The sequence below is a fragment of the Phaseolus vulgaris genome, chromosome 8 (genome assembly GCF_000499845.2).
Source record: "Phaseolus vulgaris cultivar G19833 chromosome 8, P. vulgaris v2.0, whole genome shotgun sequence".
Taxonomy (NCBI): Eukaryota; Viridiplantae; Streptophyta; class Magnoliopsida; order Fabales; family Fabaceae; genus Phaseolus; species Phaseolus vulgaris.
The window spans coordinates 1934188-1953810 of record NC_023752.2 but is presented as its reverse complement, the minus strand read 5'-3'; the positions used below and the strand labels follow the sequence as shown (position 1 = coordinate 1953810).

The window sequence follows — 19623 nt, the reverse complement described above, 5'->3', positions numbered from 1 at the left end:
CTTATTTCCACTCCCCTCTAAATCTACCTTGTGTTTGAGCTAGTGGTTAGAAGTAACTGTGTACTCATATTTTTCTTTCTTTGAAATTTTCGTTTTTCTCTGTTGGTGTTGAGCTTCTTGGCTGTTGTTTAATTTTCTTTGAAGTCTTCAGTGTCAATAATGAACTCAATGATTGAGAAACCCATATTGATTTTTTCAATAATGAGCTCAATGATTGAAAAGCTTTTAATGTTTCTTGGCGGAATCAAGGATTGGCACAATTCATGTGCAACATTTACACAAATAATTTTTTGTCGCAATTCTTGTTATTTAGAATTAAGGGCACTGCAACTCTTGTTGATAGTAAACTCTCTAAAAGAAGTATTTGTAAGATCTCAGGTTTTACACATCATTACCTTTACCTGCGTTACTTGCTGTCAACTGATATGCAAGAATCTATTCAAATCAGAAAGCGATATTGCAAGTGGTGACAAACCAATTGAGTATTTAAAAATAACTTATAAACTCTGAAAAGTGACAAAGTTCAGGGTGAATGGTATGTAACACCTCTCTTGGAAACTTTATAATTGGAAACAGCTACGAGCAATGCAGCAATCCCAGATCCTGATGCCCTCAAAATTTCCATTGAAGATCTAAAGTAGCAGTTATTGATATTATAAATGTGAAATATGAAAATCATTTACGATTAATGTTCCAAGTTAACAATGACTCACCATTACCATCTTCCACTGAACCATGAGGTCTTTCACCAAAGTGCTTCCCATTGTTTCCCTTCTTTGCTAAAACGTGGACAAAAGAGAAAAAACAAACTCTTTTCTATCTTCTAAACAAAAATAAATAAAATTCTCTGTATTGGTTTTATATGAGTGCGACCTTTTATGATTCCTTTCAAGTCATGTGTTCCCTCATGTTTTTATGTCACTCATACAGCCTAAAACTTGTGATTGCCTTGCTGTTGCATTCGTGTCCAATCTTTGGAAAGTTAGTTCACATAACCAGCCAATGCCCTGTCACTGCAACAAAGCTTTAATTGCTTCTAGTTGTCATTTGTGTAACTATGTGAAACCTTACCATCTTTCCAGCGGAGCATACCCCATTCGTGCTGCATACCATTTGGCAGCACAGACACATGCATGCACGAATCATTATTGGAAGGTTTTTGATAGAAAATGCTTTCTTCCTTTTGTGCTATTATCCTCAATCTTTTGGCCACATCTCTAACTGCCCCCAGGCCACTTTTCTTGTGTCATGTTTCTTGTTTCTTCTGTCAACCAGCTCAATACAACTTTTGCGTACGTAATCATCAAGAGAGTTTCAGGTTCCAATTCAACATTCTTGCTGCAGTTAACTTTCTGCTTTTTACCTCTTCATCATCTTGATTTGGAAATTTCACATTTAATGTTTTTCAACTACAACGTCCTTTCACCCTTAATTAAGTTGTGTTTTGCATCAATGATGATGATTATGTCTTGATGGATGATCAGACATTTCTCTTCACATCTGGCATGAACTTCTATTTTGAACCGAGGTAAAAAATAAAGTACTCCTAAAGTGTGAGTTACATGATAAAAGATTTGACCCTCTTCTCTATAATTCCTCACTCTCGAACTTGGAAGTTAAAACCATCAGTTATTTTTCAGGTGGTGTTATTTGGCTTGAATACCACTGATAATGCTTCAATTCAAGCACAGTTGTGGTGTGTTTCTCATGGCTCAAGCATTTATCCTCTGGCTTCGAAGTTTGTTTCCACATTCAAAGAATAACAGCACTCAACATAGAGTTTAGTTTCAAAACGCGTAAAACTTATGATTCATTACTTCAAAGAATGTTTAGGGATATTTCCTTTGGGTAGAAGAGAGGTGTGAGTACAAATCAACAAATTCAAATTATGTAGATGCATGGTTACAAAAATCCCAGCATCATATACAATGGACATTTTAATCATTTTTTACTTCTGCTGTCAACGCGTTTCTTCTCCTGTTTGTTTGCATTCTTCTTCGAACACTTGCTTCCATGATCTTGTTTATCTTTCTTAGAGGCCGCGGTGCCATGACTAGTTTGGCTGTGACCATAGGCATGGTGATAATGAACAGGACCTGAAGAAGCATCTGAAGCCATTGAATCATCACTTTCTGCATCATCTACTTTGGCCCCTTGCTTCTTTCTCCTGTTCTCACCATAGATGTCATGATATCCATAATTTTCATTGCTGCATCCAGCATCATCTTCCTGCATGGGAGAGGCAATATACATAGTCCAACCAGATTCACTACTGCTACATCCTTCTGCACCACCCCAGATTTGTTTAAAAGAATCCATTGAGGCAGGAAAGCTGTATGTATGCCAATTCAAACCAAAAACAACACACACTGGCAAGGAAACACACAGGAACCAAGAATGAGAATCTATAGCTGATGAATGAAAATCTACATGGAACTTACATTAATAGAGATTCCTAAATAGATTGCTTGATATCTGCTGCTTATCTGTTTGAGCTGCAAAAAAGTGTGTAAAGGGCCAAAAAAGTTTGTGAAGTGAAATGGTAGATGCAGTGTGTGTGTGTGTGTGCCAAGGGCTTAAATTCAAGGAGGAGCCAGGAAGGTTCCTAACACATCTTAAAATAATTTGAAAGCATCAATTAAACAAAGGGAATGTTGGGACTGCCATCTTTGGTCATAAGAAGTATCTATAAATAATATTTTTTTAACCTCTGCCTTTTCCATCTTAAATAGGACTCTGACTTTTATTGCATAATACAGATGTCCCAATAGCACAATGTGCACATCTGGAGGGAATGTAAAATCCCTGTCCTTGAATATGCTTTGAGTGCCTTTTCACTTTGTGTGTATCCATCATTGCATCAAATTCTTTGTCTTGTCTGTACAACACAGGCCAATCTATCTCTCAAACCATGTGTTTTTCTCTTATAATTTTATCAGTATGCAGTGTTTTGTTCTTCACTAATCCATATGACTCATAATTTTACATAATTTTCTCTTCTTATCAACTCTTTTTTTACTCAATTCAAGGCCATATTTACAAAGACCGAATTCAGTTTCAGTCCATCAATCAAGTACATGTTGATTTAGATAGGTATCTTATATTATGAATGAAGTTTATAGTTGGTAGCCTTTGAAATGAGAAGCTGGGAAGTCTTTTTTAATGAACATTGATTAGTTCTCAAATTTATACTTAAACTTTAATATAATATGATGGCAGGTCGTTGTTGGTAAAGGGTTGTTGGCTAAACTGGTTTAGGTGTGATGTGATCGTGCTAACCACAAAGTTAGACCACGTACAACACCTACTAAGTTTGCCCTAATGGACTTAACTATTGGAGACCCTAATTACTTCTTTTATGGATAAATCTTCATCATCAAATAACAAATCAATCAATTTAAACATACAACAAAGCTATTATTCTAAGTTTGATAATGTTTGTGTGACCCATAAACCTCTTTTTATGTTTTAAAGTTTAATTAAACCTTTAAATTTTAGAATGTTGATATGTTGACAACTTTTCCAGATTATAACTGATAATTTTTTTACTAAAATGGCATAATTTTAAATTTTATCAGTCAAATTCAATGTATAGATGTCAAAGTGATATTTTTCTAAATTTTAACATCACTTAAACCTACCAAAATGATTTCACACTTATTAATTAGCATAAACTTGTTTAAGTAGATGACTGAACAGGGTTTCCAAGGCTGTAGGGTGGGAAAATGTAGGACAAATTGTAGATTAAATTATTTGGGTAGGATAGGGAACAGACCTACCTTATATAGGTTTTGGGGATCCTAAATAATTTTTTTTAATTCTTTTCATAATATCATATGGATTATGTGTACTAACTAACTCTTGCCATAAAAATATTTTATATTTTCTAAGTAGAAATGCCTAAGAAATCTTATTATTGTTCATAATAGTTATATTTAGCTTGAACACGACTTCTCTAAAAGATACTTGTGATTCCTAGAAAGAAAAAAAAATCCTCAAATCTAATATTAAGTTTTGTAATTTAGTTTACAGAATATTTGTAGCAAAATTATTTTTGTTAAAGAATATGAGTTGTGTTACTTGCAAACACTTCTGCTAAATCCATTGGGCTTGTCATTTTATGGGCCGAAGAGAAAAGCCTTGTCATCTTTAGAAAGATAAACCTTTTAGCCCAAATAAAAAATATATGAATAAATCATCCTGAACTATATAGTTTCCATGAATATATAAATCACCTGTCATTAATTTTTCATAAACACTAAAATACACTTTAATTTTTCCCCCTCTCTTCACACAGACACAACCAAAACTAGAGCCAAAGAAAAAAAAGTAAAAACAAAATATTATGTTCATAAATGGTTACCCTATTTCCATTTTTGGTTCATTCATTGAACTTGAAAGAAGTAGAAAAGATAACCCCAAACCCAAAATCACAATACTTTTAATTAAAACATTTATGTTTATCCCATGCTAACAATAAATAAAATATTAACTTATAAATAAAAATATTTATGAGATATAATGTCATAAGTCAAGATGGCCGAGTTGGTCTAAGGCGCCAGTTTCAGGTACTGGTCCGAAAGGGCATGGGTTCGAATCCCATTCTTGACATAAAAATTGTTTTAATTTTTAAAATTTTTGTCTCAACTAATTTATTTCTCACTCCTTTGATCTCTTCTGCTATGCTTCCGTACAATGACCAACATGTACCTTGATAGGACTTGAGAGGTGTCTGTCTCAAAATTGTTGTGAGTGAGACATGAGAGGTGGCTAGGGTTCCAACCATGCCAATCCTCTACAGTTTGTATCTCAAGTATGTTTGGAATATCCCCGTAGCATATTATCTCTTGCAAAATGGTGAAGCTTTTGTGGATGGGGTTACTACATATATAAGTAAAAAGGGAAAAAAAATTATTAATGATGTGATGAAAAATGAAAGAGAAAACACAGTTCATGTAAAAAACTAGTGAAAGAGAAACTAATGGGTTGGTATATACTATAAAAAAGCATGGTAACACATGCCACAAGATGAATGATGATGATCTTACTGTGTATGAATATATATGTGGAGAACACTTATCTATTCTCATGAAGAAATGATGTTGTACCCTAGAGGCATCTTCAAACAATATCACTAGATTATCTATTTACTATAAAATCACTAAAAACTTGCTGTATATTTTCTTTCCTTTTTTAGTTTCATGATTAGTTTGGAATACTGGAAAGTGGATGGATGGAACATGAACGAACAGAAAAACATCAAAAATAAATTATTCCTTCTTTTGTTTGGATTATGTAAAGAGGAAAAAGAATAAACACTATGGGAATCCATATTTAGAAGAAAGGAGATTATCAAAATACTCACACTTTTTTATTATTATAGATAGTTAATTACCTCATTTTTTTTATCTTTATAGTTTTTCATTACATCACCTATCATGTAAAAGGGTTGATACAATCCAATTCACTCTTTCTCTTTTAATATAGTTTTTTTGAAGAAAAAAAACTCAAATTCATCTAAAAAAATGGTGAATTTTTTTTTCCTTTTTCACATTTGTTATATCACACCTTAAATAATAGCTTTTGCATGAAACTAGTGTAATTTTTTTCACAAATTTTGATTTTGAGTAAAAAAAATTTTTTGCGAAAATAAGTAAGTTGTATCATATAAATAATTTTAGAGTGAAAGTCGTACATGATCCATACGATTTTAGTGTAAAATAATATAATTGAAATCATATATAAATGATACAAATTTAGTTATGTTTTACACTCACACTATGAGAAAAATAACTAAATAGCAACCAAATTTAGAGACCAAAAATATTTCGTCGTTATATTGACTAAATTAGATAATATTTTAGAAACTAAAAAATTATTGGTATTTAAAATGGTTTCTATTATTAATAAATATTTGTAGAATATTTTCTAAATTGGTATCTAAATTAATTATCAATGTTTTAGCTACTAATATTTTAGTTTCTAAATTAGTCTATAAAAGAATAATAGAAACTAATTTAGAATATGAAGTAATAAATAGCTAAAAGATTGGTAACTAATGGTTAGATATCAATTTAGAAAGTATTTTATAATTTTTTTATTAACAATAGAAACTACTTTAGATACTAATAACTTTTTAGTTTATAAAATAATTTTTTTAATTAAATAGTAAATAATTATTTTAATTTCTAAAATTAGTTTTTTTTAATAATTTGTTTGTAGTAGTGTAAGTCATCCATGTCATTGTACATCACTTGAAAGTTGATTTCATATTTAATCATGTGATTTTTGTTTAACTAAATTGAAAAAGTTGTATTGGTGGATACTTCCACATAACCTAAAATTGTATCCATTGAATATGACCTCTACTATGAAGTTCATGTGGTGTACAACTTACCTATTTTAAAAAAATTATCTAAAATTATAATTTGCCAAAAAAATTACCCACTTTTGTGCAAAAACCTAAATAATAACGACTAATCACATCATTTTCATTTTTTTTTTCAACAAAGATTAAATTAATCACATAATTTTCATAACATGAAAACTTTGTAGGTTTCGATGTTGTGCGACCACAGTCTAAAGGTGGTTTGTATTTGTTTGAGGTTTTGAAGTTGTTTCAATTCCATGGCGCCGCGTTTTTGAACCTAAAAACAAGATACGAAAGAAAGTGTGCGTTTCGGCGGTGCTTGAAAAGTTGAGAAGAGTAATAGCAAATCTTTGTGGGTCCCACAAAGTGAAGGCCACGTTGGTTCCAAAACAAAAGGGCTCCACTTCCACATGCCTAGATGCTGTCTTATCCTATGCTACCACTTTTCTATCTCCCTTTCATTCCCTTTTCCCACTTCAATGCTACCCTTCATTATTTCATCTCCATTCACATCCATTTTTCCTTAAATTTCACAAACTATTTCATACACATTTTTTTAACTTATTCTCTTACAAATTATTAAATAAAAACTAATTTTAGTGGCTAAAAATAATTAATTGTTACATTGACTAAATTAGATACTATTTTAGAGACTAAAAAATTTTTGGTTTCTAAATTAGTTTCTATTATTGATAAGTACTTTTTAAATTGGTATTTAGTTAGCTATCAAGTTTTAATTACCAATTATTTACATTCTAAATCTGGTAGCAAAACTCTTAGGTAGCTAATTTTGGTAGCTAATTAGATATCAATTTAGAAACTATTTATAAATAATAGAAACTAATTTAGAAACCAGTAATTTGTTAGTCTATAACACTATAAGAAAATCATAGAGACTAAATTTTTTTTTTCTTTCTAAATTAGTTTCTATTATTGTTAAATAGTTTCTAAATTGGTATCTAATTAGTTACCAAATCTTTTGCTACCAAATTTATAATCTAAATAATTGATATTTAAAACCTGGTAGCTAATTAGATACAAATTTAGAAATTATTTAACAACGATAGAAACTAATATAGGAATACAAAAAAAATAATCTCTAAAAATAGTCTCTAATTTAGTCACCATAACAACTAATTATTTTTTTATTTCTATTTAATGATTTTTTTGTAGTGTAATTTAGTCAATATAGTAATTAATTATTTTATATCTCTAAAATTAATTTTTATTTAATGATTTTCTTATAATGTTTGCAACAACTAGCTTAACAACTAAGCTTCTAACATTTTATAGGAACATTCATTCAACTTTCTCCCAACATCTTCAAACACAGGTGTTTTGCTGTTGAAACTTGAACAAGTATTGGAATGAGAGATGTAATATATCAACATTATTGTTGGTACAAATGAGATTCTTTGTGTCCCTTAATTAACAATCACAACATAATGTATTCATTCATTAGATATATTAGTGCAATGAAAGAATTTGTTAATATATGGATTGGATTGGATTTTTTCTTAAATGGATCTTACTGTATAAAAATTTGCATAGATCAAAATATATTAAAGATATTTTTTAGTTGGTCTAGTAATTAGAAATAAAATCTGTGTGATCTGTCTTTGATAATATTGACCAAGTAGTTTAAGGTTTGATTTTTAGTGTTTTAATCAGAGGTTTGGTTTTTGGTAATGTACAGCTTTGACTTTGAAATAAATTATGTTGGAAAAAGAACACGCTCCTTGATCTTGAGTTCAACTTGTTGTTTTGTGACTCAAACTGTGATAAAAAAAAGATGAAAAGAAGGGCTGAAAGAAAAAATTGTAACTTTATATTTGTTATTACCTTATCATGAACCCAGCAAAAGTTATTCTCTCTTTTTATCTCTAGATATTATATTTGGAATGTTCATTTTAATAAAAGGGCACTGAAGATTGTTTGCGTTTGGTTTTTATATAGGTGATGCCCCACTTTAATTCTTATGGCTACACTTCTGCGTTTTTTCATAGCATTCTCCACTCAGAACATTAACTCAGAAACAAATAGAATCATATGCTACATAGAAACACAAAAGAAAAAGGTGCAGAGAAAGAAGGAAAGAAAAGAAAAAGTTTGGCTAAGAGATGCAACAATTTCTTTTTGTGTTAAGTGACATGCAGATATACCCTCTATTTTTTTAACTCATGGACTGTGTTCAACAGAATGCAATTCCCATGCATGATTATTCAAGATAGCATTAGAAAAAGAATATGAGAAAAACTATGTATGTTTTTGTTTCTCTTTCTGTGGGGTTGTTATATATATATATATATATGGTTTCTTGTTTTCACTATTCAGTTTCACTTGCCTTCAATGAGATGAGTTTCAATGTTTCATCATTGAAGTCCATTACTGGTATACAAGGTCTTAAATTGTAGTCACAGTTTCATTCTAAAACCTTATGTATGTGCAAGAAAAGAAAATGAAAAGCATAATTAGTAACAAAATATGTGTATCAATATAAAGTGTAATAAGCCGGGAGATCCTTTCATTATGAAAAAGAAAACAAAATTCTCAAAAAGAAACACTCATCTTCAGTGATCACATTCAGTGCTCTCACAAAACCACTGGAACATGAAATTGAAAAGGAAGAGGAGTGTGTAGAGTTAGAGCAAAACTTTGGTGCCTTTGGGGTGTTATCGATCGATTAGCCTTCACTCAGTGGATGAGGTTGATGAAGGGGTTGGTTGAGGTTGAGTTTCGGGTTGAGGTTGAGTTTCGGGTTGAGGTTGAACACCACAAGTGCAGTAGAGTGAAGAAGAGGTGATTGGTTTGGCAAGGTATGTGGGGTTGTGATCGCCAGCCATTATGACAACAACCTCAGGCTCTGAGTTTGTGTGTAGGATCTTGGTCATTGCCTGTGATTTCATGTCTTCAGCTTCAGGTGATGATGACGAGTCAGAAGAAGAATCACGTTTTCTGTAGGAGCAAACAAGGATCACCAATGCCACAGATACCAGAGCCAGCATTACTGCTAAGCCTCCAAACAAGTAAGGAATTGGTGACTTCCATATTTTGATCCCAGTAACACCAACTGGTGATGTTGATGTTGATGATGATACACTGTTTATTGGCCTCATCTCTCCCTCTCTTTCTCTCTGTGTTACTCTGTCTCTCTCTGGATTGCAGTGAAATGAAGTGGGGTGGTGGTTCTGAAATTTATAGCACAAATGGCACAGTTTGGTTTACAAAAGTACCCTTTTGGCATTGAGGAAGATTCCCTTTTGTGCTTGGCTAGATGCTTTATGGAGATGATGTGAGGAGTGAAATAATTACATTATTGGTTTTGTGACTTCAGAAGTGTTTGATATTATGGGATAATTACTAAGATGGTATGTTACTGTTCCTCTGTTTTGTTTTCAAAAATTAACAGTGTTTTATTGCTTCATGTCAATTTGGTGTTGTGGAATGGATATTTCTGTGGTGCTGCTTTTGATTAGCACCTAAACACTCGGTTCTAGCTCCCCACAAACACTGTCACTTCAAAACTTGTTTATAAAATCTTTTGATTTATGTTCTTTTGGTGTTAATTCAAATATAGTTGTGGATTTGGCTAAAAATACAGGTTTAAAAGGTGTATTTTTCTTTTGGATCAAAATCCATCTACTTATTATCTATCTACTTGTATTATTATGACAGCAAAACATTTATTTTTGTGGGTTGATTTTTTACTTTGTTTTGATAGATTTATTTTATCCTAAGTGTTTAAAAAAGTTGTTTATAATCTTTATGTATAAAAATTGAAACAGAAATGTAAAGATTTTGAGTAATAGTTAAACAAGTTTAACTAAATTAAAGAAAAAAAAAAGAGAAAGAAAAATTTGCCAAAAGCAATAGAATTTCACCATAATTTGTTCCTACTGTCTTTACCTACTCACATGCAAGCCATGTTTTCTTTTTCTCTAAATGGTTCAGAATGCAGAAAGAAAGTGGCTTCTCTAGCCAAAAATATGGTTAGAAGCATTACAACTCCTCATCTAAAGAAAACAAAGTCAAATTAACCTTTATGGGTAATTTATTTTTTATGTTTGGATCAAAATAAAAAATTCCTAAAAAATATTTTTATTTTTTAATGAGTAATTTTAAAAAAAATATATGTATTAAAATTCGTTATTGTGATTGAAATTGAGTCCAAATCAGTGATATTATGTGCAGTGAAGGATGACAGAAGGGTGCAATGCTAGTTACAAAGTTGACGTAAACACAACATCCTCTTGAACTGATGGTGAGTGTTTGTGTGGCTAATAATCATGCGAAAAATCGAAAAAAAAAAACAAGATTTAATGAATTTGGCAAAAACAAGGGCCAGAATGTGGTGCAAGTTGTGAGAATGAGACTCTTTTGCTTCTTCTCTGAAGTTTCATTATCGTGAAAAATATTCCATTAGGAACTTTAAACATAGGAACCATGTGATTCTTGATGGTGAAATAAAGCAAGTGTTTCCATTTGTAAATGAAAATGATGAAATAAAGTAACATATTTTGCAAAGCTTTAAAGTATTGCCATGAATGCTTCATTAGATGAAAGGGTGCAGGAATTAGATACTTGCAATCTCTATTCCCTTCGTAATTTGGATTTTCCTCACTTTTACTTTCTCCAAAATTCAGGTTTTCTTCATCAAGAATATTAGAGATGACGTTATATGCTTAAGGCTTTTCCCACCATTTCAAACTCTAAATTAAAACAAAGCCTTCTTCTAGTGGACAATCCAATTTCAAACCATAAATTAAATTAAATTAAATAATTATTGTGTAAGAAAAGGAAATTCCTGTTCCTTTGCTTGTGTAACTGTAGAATTTGGCCCACCATTATATGTACGGATATTTTTTTTTTTAAAAAAAATAGTAATTTATATCTCTTAGAATAATAATAATATACTTTCATAGTTTTGATCTCATACGAAAGAGATAATATTGTTTAAGTCAATTTTGAGGTATTGTTTGCACCTGAGACAATATATTATGGGTGGTCCGATAACGATCCGATAGCGGGTGACCTGATAAATCTAACAAACACTCGTTAGAATAGACTCGAAATGACTCTGATACCATATTACGAAGTGAACTTTAAGTCTAACTTAATCCCATAAAACCGACTCATGTGGTGAGGTTTGCCCCCACTTATATACAATAAAATGTCCTTATCTCTAGTTGGTGTAGATCTCCAACAGTTTTTTTAAGAATAAAATCACGACAAAATTTTGAGTTGTAAAAACAATAACTCAAATGCAATGAATAACTCAGATGCAATGATTGAACCTGATGATATTATATCAACGAATTTAAACGAGATAAAAAAAAAATCTGCATTACTTTTTTTTTTCTATACTCTTTTCTTGTATAGTGTGGAATCTTAATTAACTTACTTTTTTTTGTTTGTGTAGTGGTGGTGATCAATGTCAAAACCCAGAAATATATATTATTTTCTTCTTCTTTTTTCTCTCTCTGACTTCTTTCTGTGAAAGTTCCTATACATATTTGAAGATAATGGATTAGGGTTCTTGGAGCCATAAATAGTTGGGTGGCCACAAAGAAATTAAAATCTTGTACAAGAAATGTCACCCACTGAAAGAAGCATGAACAATGTGACCCATTGATCTCTATAGAGAGAGTTGGAAAACATTTTCTATGATGTAACCTAATTCCTAAGCCTCCATATTAAATAATAATATAAATGTCTATCAAAGTTTTCTTTCCAAACCCAACAGCATGAGTGGGAAAATATTTTATCCTTAATTCTCGAAGAAAAAGGTGAAGAAAATGGTGTTCTAATTGCATTTCTGACTCATTAATGCTTCATAATTGTATTAAAAAACAAAAAGTAATAGCATCTTTACGTTTCCCATTTATCGCGTCCACCAACCCACACAGACCAAATTGGAACAGAATTCGATTGCTTTTCTAAGACTGATAGAAGTGGTTAATTAGGAGTGTTGCTTGTTAATGACAACAACTTTTTCAACTTTGTTCTACACACATGTGATGTTATTGATACAAAAGAAGAGTAGAAATATAAAGTTTATGTAATTTAATAGAAAATAATATTATGTTAATTTCTAGCTTATATAATTAAGTTTGACTAATTAAAAGGTTATGGTACCTACCACCTAACTAGAAAGGAACCTCCCCACCCTCCAAACAAAACATATATGATGGCTATGCGAATATTTTAGGCTTTTTTTTATACACATGGTAAATATGGGTAGGTTTTAAAAATTTACATAATTGTAATGCTTGCAAGCACATTTAAAAAAAAAAAAAACTCATGCATGTTTCAGTTTAGATAATATATTTTTTTTCCCAGCACAAAAAAAATCATTAAATAAAAATTAATTTAGAGACAAAAAAAATAGTTAATTATTGTATTTACTAAATTAGAAACCATTTTATAGACTAATTTTTTTTTAGTTTTTAAATTAGTTTCTATTATTAATAAATAATTTTTAAATTGATATCTAATTAGCTACCAAAGTTTTTCTACCAAATTATACCTTTTGTGATTTCAACTCATACATAATAAAAAATTGTACAAATTTATGCAATATACATATAATTTGTATATTAAAAGTATAAAAAATTATTAATATTAAAAAATAGACTTTAAATAATTTTTATATCATATTAAAAAATAGATTTAAATCTAATTCAATTTTACAAAATTTATTCATAAATTAAGGTTGGTACCCATTTATATATTATAAAATATATATTTTTTAATTAATGTAAAATCTCCGTCCATTAACCATCTCATTCATCCTATATCAACACACACTTGCTGATAAAAAAAAATATCAACACACAATAATCTTTGCTACATTTACTTGAACTTTTATGTTGATATTTGTATTAATGTACTTTTTTATTTTATTTTAAGACTAAAGAAAATGTATGACCGTAGGTCTTTGAAAAGGTAAAGTAAAAGGTAAGAGAATATATATTAACTATTTTTTCGATATAATTTGTAATCCATGCATTCTTTTAGATTTTGAAGATCTAAATTTTTTAGTCTAGGTTTATTTTATTTTAAATATATATAAACAATGTATTTATAATATTATTATATATACTTTAACTTTTTGTGGTGATATCTATATTAATATATTTTTATTTGAAACTAAAACAAATGTAAGAGCTTACGGTTTTATAAATTTGAAGTGAAAGTAAATGCTAAGAAACTATTTCTCTTTAATTATAATTTGTGTTTCATGCATCTTTTTAAAATTGGATTGTTCTTAATTTTTTTAATATAAATTTATTTTATTTTAATAATAATATATTTATATTATTTCCTTTACGGTGACTTTTTTTTGTAATGCTTATATTAACCTCATATATATATATATATATATATTTGTTTTAAAAAGGTAAGTTTGATAAATATTTTATGTGTAACATCTATCACTATAAAAGTGCAGTTTAAAAATATTAACCATGCTAAATTCTATATAATTAACTATTTCAAAATACGTATTTTGTGTGGTAATAATAACAGCATAACAAAAGTCATCGACCCTACTGAGCATCACAAGTGGACATGACAAAAGCAACTGTTTATTTACTGTCTTACTGTCACTGTCAATGTGAAAATTGAGAATAATGCAGTTGACTTTTAAGTTATTCAATTTAAAGTGATTCTTGTTGATTTATGTTTAACAAAGTTTCCAACTATCAATCATAACCATTTTACCTAGTTTCTTTCATTAGATTTGTCCTTAGTGTGGGATGCTATGCTTCTTGGAGTTTTCTACACATTAATTCAACTTACTTTATATAGGATAAGAACATACTTTTAAGTTTTATTTAGTTGTTTTAGAATCTAAATTTTTTTTACAGTTTTATTTTTAAAAGATGTTTCAGAGTAAATTAAGAAAGAAGGTGTATATAAATTGTATTTGACATTGACTCTTTAATTGTAAAACTATTGGATGTACCAAAACACTAATCATCAATTTAGTTATCATTACGAGAAAATCATTAAATATAAATCAATTTTAGAGACAAAAATAATTAGTTGTTATATTGACTAAATTATAGATCATTTTATAAACTAAAAAAAATTATTGATTTCTAAATTAGTTTCTAAATTGGTATCTAATTAGCTACCAAGGTTTTAACCACAAATAATTTATATTCTAAATTTAGTAGCAAAAACCTTGGTATAATTGGATATCAATTTATAAACTAATTTATCAATAATAGAAACTAATTTAGAAACCAATAATTTTTTTTTAGTTTTTAAAATTATTTCTAATTTAATCACTATAAAAACTAATTATTTTTTGTTTTTAAAATTAATTTCTATTTAATGATTTTCTTTTAGTATATATATATATATATATATATATATATATATATATAAAAGTTTCATTACTTAACCACTTAGAATTTGATGATTAAGGCCAAATTCATCCCTTTTCGAATAATTATTTAAAGGAGTATATGTTTGATCCTTTACCTACTTAGAGATGTAGTAGTATTGAACAAACACATATATGGAATAAATCCTCTAAATATGCCATGCATGTGAAACTTAATTTTATGAGACGAGACAAATTAAAAATATATCCTTTTATTATAAAAATACAGAAACAATTATGCATGCATTTTTAGATGATTAGAAATATTAAGTAATGCGAAGATAACTTCTAATACAAGCATATATATTTATATCTACACATACACGTATCCTTTTATTAAGGAATCCAATTATAAATTTAAACGCACATTACTTAGTTTAAACCTATGATTAGTGATAGAAAAAACAAAGTGATTTATAAGGAATCTTTGAGGAGTGGACGAGCCTCCACCACATTTTCAACGGGTATGTGTCTACAATTTTTTTCAATTTTCGATATTTACTTTACATTTTTATAGAATAATTTTCTTATAACTTTTTATTTATAATTTTTTTTCAATACGATGAAAATATAGTTGTATATCATTTAGAAATCGAGTTCAAATGTAATTTAAATACATATTTTTCCCTTAATCCATCGAAATATCTGTTAAAGATAAAATCGTGATGGAATACTGATCTTCAAAAACAGACAATATCTCAAGTAATTAATCCTAACGATGTTATATCGGACCTAAGATGATAACAGTCTCAAAATAACTTTAAATAATGTGAAGCTACCTTGTCTCATTGACACGTGTGGGTATTTATTTTGGCACGTTTAATTTTGTGGTGGTGGGGGAAATTAACATGGTCACATATATTTGTTGACATAGAATGTGGCCACTTCGGAAAAAACATTGGTTTATATTCCTAAAGTGATGTCCATGTGGATTGTTGAATCATTGATTGATACGTGTGGTTCTGTTTCATGTGCAAAATTGAGACACATTGGTAGCTCAAATAGTTGGACCTCTTAAAACTTCCCATCATTTTTTTTTTTCAAAGTGTTTCTCCACAAAATTTATCATTCTCATCTCCACATATATTCTTAAACAATTAAGTTTCTGTCAAAGTGATGCTATCTTCCTTGCAATTGATTAAAATCATTGACTTAAAGTTGCTCTGGTGTGTCTGTGTCGGACACATGTATCGGATGTCGACACATGTATCGGATGTCGACACTCGTACGACACTCATTGTTTGTGCTATACTTGTTTCACAATCATATTTAAGAACTTAAAATATATAAATATTTTTAAATAAATATGTGCACTCCTATGACATGTAAGAATACACTAATACATTGAACACTTCCTATGATGGTTAAAACATTAATTTTTATGTCGATTATAAACCTATCATAGATACCGACAACATAAAAAATGTGTACTTTCTATGACAACTGTACAACTAACATAGAAAACTTTCTATGTCGAACCTAAAAGATCCTTCATAGAATGTGTTATTTTCTGTGACAAATAATGTTTCAACCATCATAAAATGTATTACTTTCTATGACGATTATAGAAAGTGTAATTTTTTATTGTTTCTATTATATATATTCATTTTTCTACTTGCATTACATATCCTGCATAATAAACACAACTCTCAACACTACAAGAAAAACATGAATGTTATCTAAGACGTTTTTAAAAACGGGTTTCTATATCATGATTTTTTGTAGTGCAAGTAAATATTTTTAAAATAAAATCTTAACAATCTAAAACATAAATAATTATAAACTTTATTAAAAATTAATATGTTCAAATTACTACAAAATTATTTCTTATGTGTGGGTTTTTCTCATAAAACCGACTTTAAAATTTTCTTCCTTCGTTCGTCGTATCAGAGCCTGGTTTCGATCCAGGGACCTGTGGGTTATGGGCCCACCACGCTTCCGCTGCGCCACTCTGATATTCAATTATTAACTAATTCTAATATAATCAATACTTTAAAAAAAATTACACTTTAAAAAAATTATCTTACTGTTCTTTTTAAAAGAATAATAACAAAATAATTATTAGTTTCCTCTTGTATAAATTATCTAAATACAATTAGTTTCCTCTTGTGAAAATTATAGTATTAATTTACACTACAAGAAAATCATGAAATAGAAACCAATTTTTAGATAACAAAATAATTAATTGCAATAGTAACTAAATTAAAAACCATTTTAAAAACTAAAAAAAAATTGATTTCTAAATTAGTTTCTATTATTGTTAAATAGTTTTTAAATTGGTATCTAATTAGCAACCAATATTTTAACTACCAATTATTTAGTTTATAAATTTGGTGGCAAAAATCTTGATTGCTAATTATAAACCAATTTAGAAACTATTTAACAATAATATAAACTAATTTAGAAACCAAATTTTTTTTAGTTTCTAAAATAGTCTCTAATTTAGTTACTTGTACAACTAATTATTTTGATTTCTAAAACTTTGTTTCTATTTGATGATTTTTTTTTTAGTGTTGGCATCAATTTTATGTGGTTATATCTTCACCATCTTTGTCAATTACTGGTTCAATATATTCAACCTATGTTTCAATAACCAAGTTAGGAAAAAGTAATCAGCAATCCAACTTAACATAAAATTAAATAAAGTTTTATTTGTTTTAGTTTTTAAAAAATTATGATATAATTTTCTATGAAAAAGTGTTAAACATTTTATGTAAAGAAATATTAAATAGAGAATATATAAGCTGTGAAACCTTTATATAGTAATTATTATATTTATAATTTAAATTTTACCTCATGTTTATATATATGGTACATACACTAAAAAAAAAAAATATGAAATAAAAACCAATTTTAGAAAAAAAAAATAATTAGTTGTTATAGTAACTAAATTAGAGACCATTTTAGAGACTAAAAATATAATAATTTTGGTTTCTAAATTAGTTTCTATTATTATTAAATGATTTTTAAATTGGTATCTAATTATCAACCAAAGTTTTTTCTACCAAATTTAGAATCTAAATAATTAGTAGTTAAAATTTGATAACTAATTAGATACAAATTTATAAACTATTTAACAATAATAGAAATTAATTTAGAAACTAATTTTTTTTAGTTTCTAAAATGGTATCTAATCTAGTCACTATAACAACTATTTTTTTTTTCTAAAATTGTTTTTTATTTCATGATTTTCTTGTAATGATAAATTTGTATGATTAAAAATTATAATATATATATATATATATATTTATCTTATTTTAATTCGAAAAAATATATTATAAATAAAATATAATTAAATCATAAAACAATGTTTCCATAATACTTTATAAAAAAAGTTATATTGTTATTTTTAATATATATTTCTTATGCCTCATTTTTAATTATCGATTTTTCAGTAAAAAAATGTTTATTTTCATCTATTTTTTTTAGATTTTAAGATAATATTTTTTTATTATATTTTACACTTAGTTAACATGGAAAGAAAAAATAATAGTGATTATAAATAAAGAAAATATAATTTAAAGTATAGCAATTGTATAGATGGTGTTACAATTTCCTCATATAATGACTGCAATTTGAAGTTTTCCATATAAACTAAGAGCAACAATAGCAAGCTTACTTTTTGAATCAATTTTTAAAAACATTTTTACCTTTTTTAATAAATACATTATTTTATTTTAACACAGAGCAATTTGAAGATAAGATAAGAAGAAGAAAAAATACAATACTTTAAGTTACGAACTTCAATCAATTTTAATTAAAAAACTAAAATGATTGTGAAACAAAAAGAGGAAAGCAATTAAATAGTAACAAATAAATAAGCCGTAAATAAATTATAATAAATAAACAAAGGCTATATAAATAATAAATGATGAGTTAATAAAGAACACAAACCATAAATGATAATTAATAACACAACAAGTAATCAAGTAAATTATTTAATGTATCACATGCTATCTGATCTGATGTGTTTACAATTTTCTTTATCCGTTTCATAATTATTGCATTTTCAAGTTATTTTCACAATAAGTATTCTATTTTTTTAAAAATCTTAGAAACACGTTACATTTTAAAAAATAAATGCATTATTTTACCTGAGATAAAGAAAAATAATTTAAACACAAAAACTATAAAGAAAAAAAAAGTAGATGCTTTACTGAAAAATGAGAACATAAATCAAATTGAATTTTTCAAAAGATTAAAATTAATTTTATTATGAGATTGGACACATGGAATAAACCAATTTATTTGAATAAAAAGTAATATTTAAAAAATTTCATTTCATAATCAATAGTTAAATTTCTTGAATCCTGGGAATAATGTTAATCAGTAAATATTTGAAGTCTTCATTAAACTATTTGAACTCTAGAATAATCTTTAATTAACTTACCAATAAAATTAGAATTCCTGAGTTGTATGAGAGATTATTTGGTAAATGAAACGTTACATGATATAATTTTCAAAATAACCGTTTGATTGCTCTAATTGTAATGAAGAAGTTAAACATTTTCAAGGATCATCTAAGAGAGTTTCACTTCATCATACATCTATATAAGGATCATTTGGTTGTAAAGAGTATTGAATCAGTGCAAAATAAGAAGAAATAAAGAAAATAATGACGAAGTTACAAAACAGTGTTCTTATTGTGTTGGCTCTCTTTGCTCTCTTCAGCCAAACTTACGGTATATTATGATGATTTGCGAGTTTTGTTTCATCACAATATTGTTTCTCTTAAAGTTTTTATGTTAAGTATTATTATACAAATTGACATATCAGGTGATATGAATCGTGATTTTGTTATTATTTGAGATTTTGATGTGTTGTGATGTTGGGATGAACAGGAGAAGAGTTGAAATATTGT

General features: G+C 28.1%; 2 protein-coding genes and 2 non-coding genes across 4 annotated transcripts; 1 reads left to right on the top strand and 3 right to left on the bottom strand.

Moving 5' to 3' along the window:
* Positions 1 to 1780: 1780 nt before the first annotated feature.
* Positions 1781 to 2712, bottom strand: LOC137824471 (protein SOB FIVE-LIKE 3-like). Its single transcript, XM_068630123.1, has 2 exons — positions 2442 to 2712; positions 1781 to 2369 (listed from the first exon to the last, which is right to left on the bottom strand). Exon 2 carries the CDS (start codon positions 2317 to 2319, stop codon positions 1942 to 1944), a length of 378 nt encoding a protein of 125 aa, XP_068486224.1. The 5' UTR covers positions 2320 to 2369; positions 2442 to 2712; the 3' UTR covers positions 1781 to 1941.
* A 1818-nt stretch (positions 2713 to 4530) lies between these two features.
* On the top strand, positions 4531 to 4611 carry TRNAL-CAG (transfer RNA leucine (anticodon CAG)). The gene has a single exon. It is a non-coding gene; the product is annotated as a tRNA-Leu (tRNA).
* Positions 4612 to 9060: 4449 nt separating this feature from the next.
* Positions 9061 to 9486, bottom strand: LOC137823481 (protein GLUTAMINE DUMPER 6-like). Its single transcript, XM_068628643.1, has one exon. The coding sequence runs from the start codon at positions 9484 to 9486 to the stop codon at positions 9061 to 9063; it is 426 nt and encodes a 141-aa protein (XP_068484744.1).
* Positions 9487 to 16646: 7160 nt separating this feature from the next.
* On the bottom strand, positions 16647 to 16718 carry TRNAM-CAU (transfer RNA methionine (anticodon CAU)). Its single transcript has one exon. It is a non-coding gene; the product is annotated as a tRNA-Met (tRNA).
* Between the last annotated feature and the right edge of the window lie 2905 nt (positions 16719 to 19623).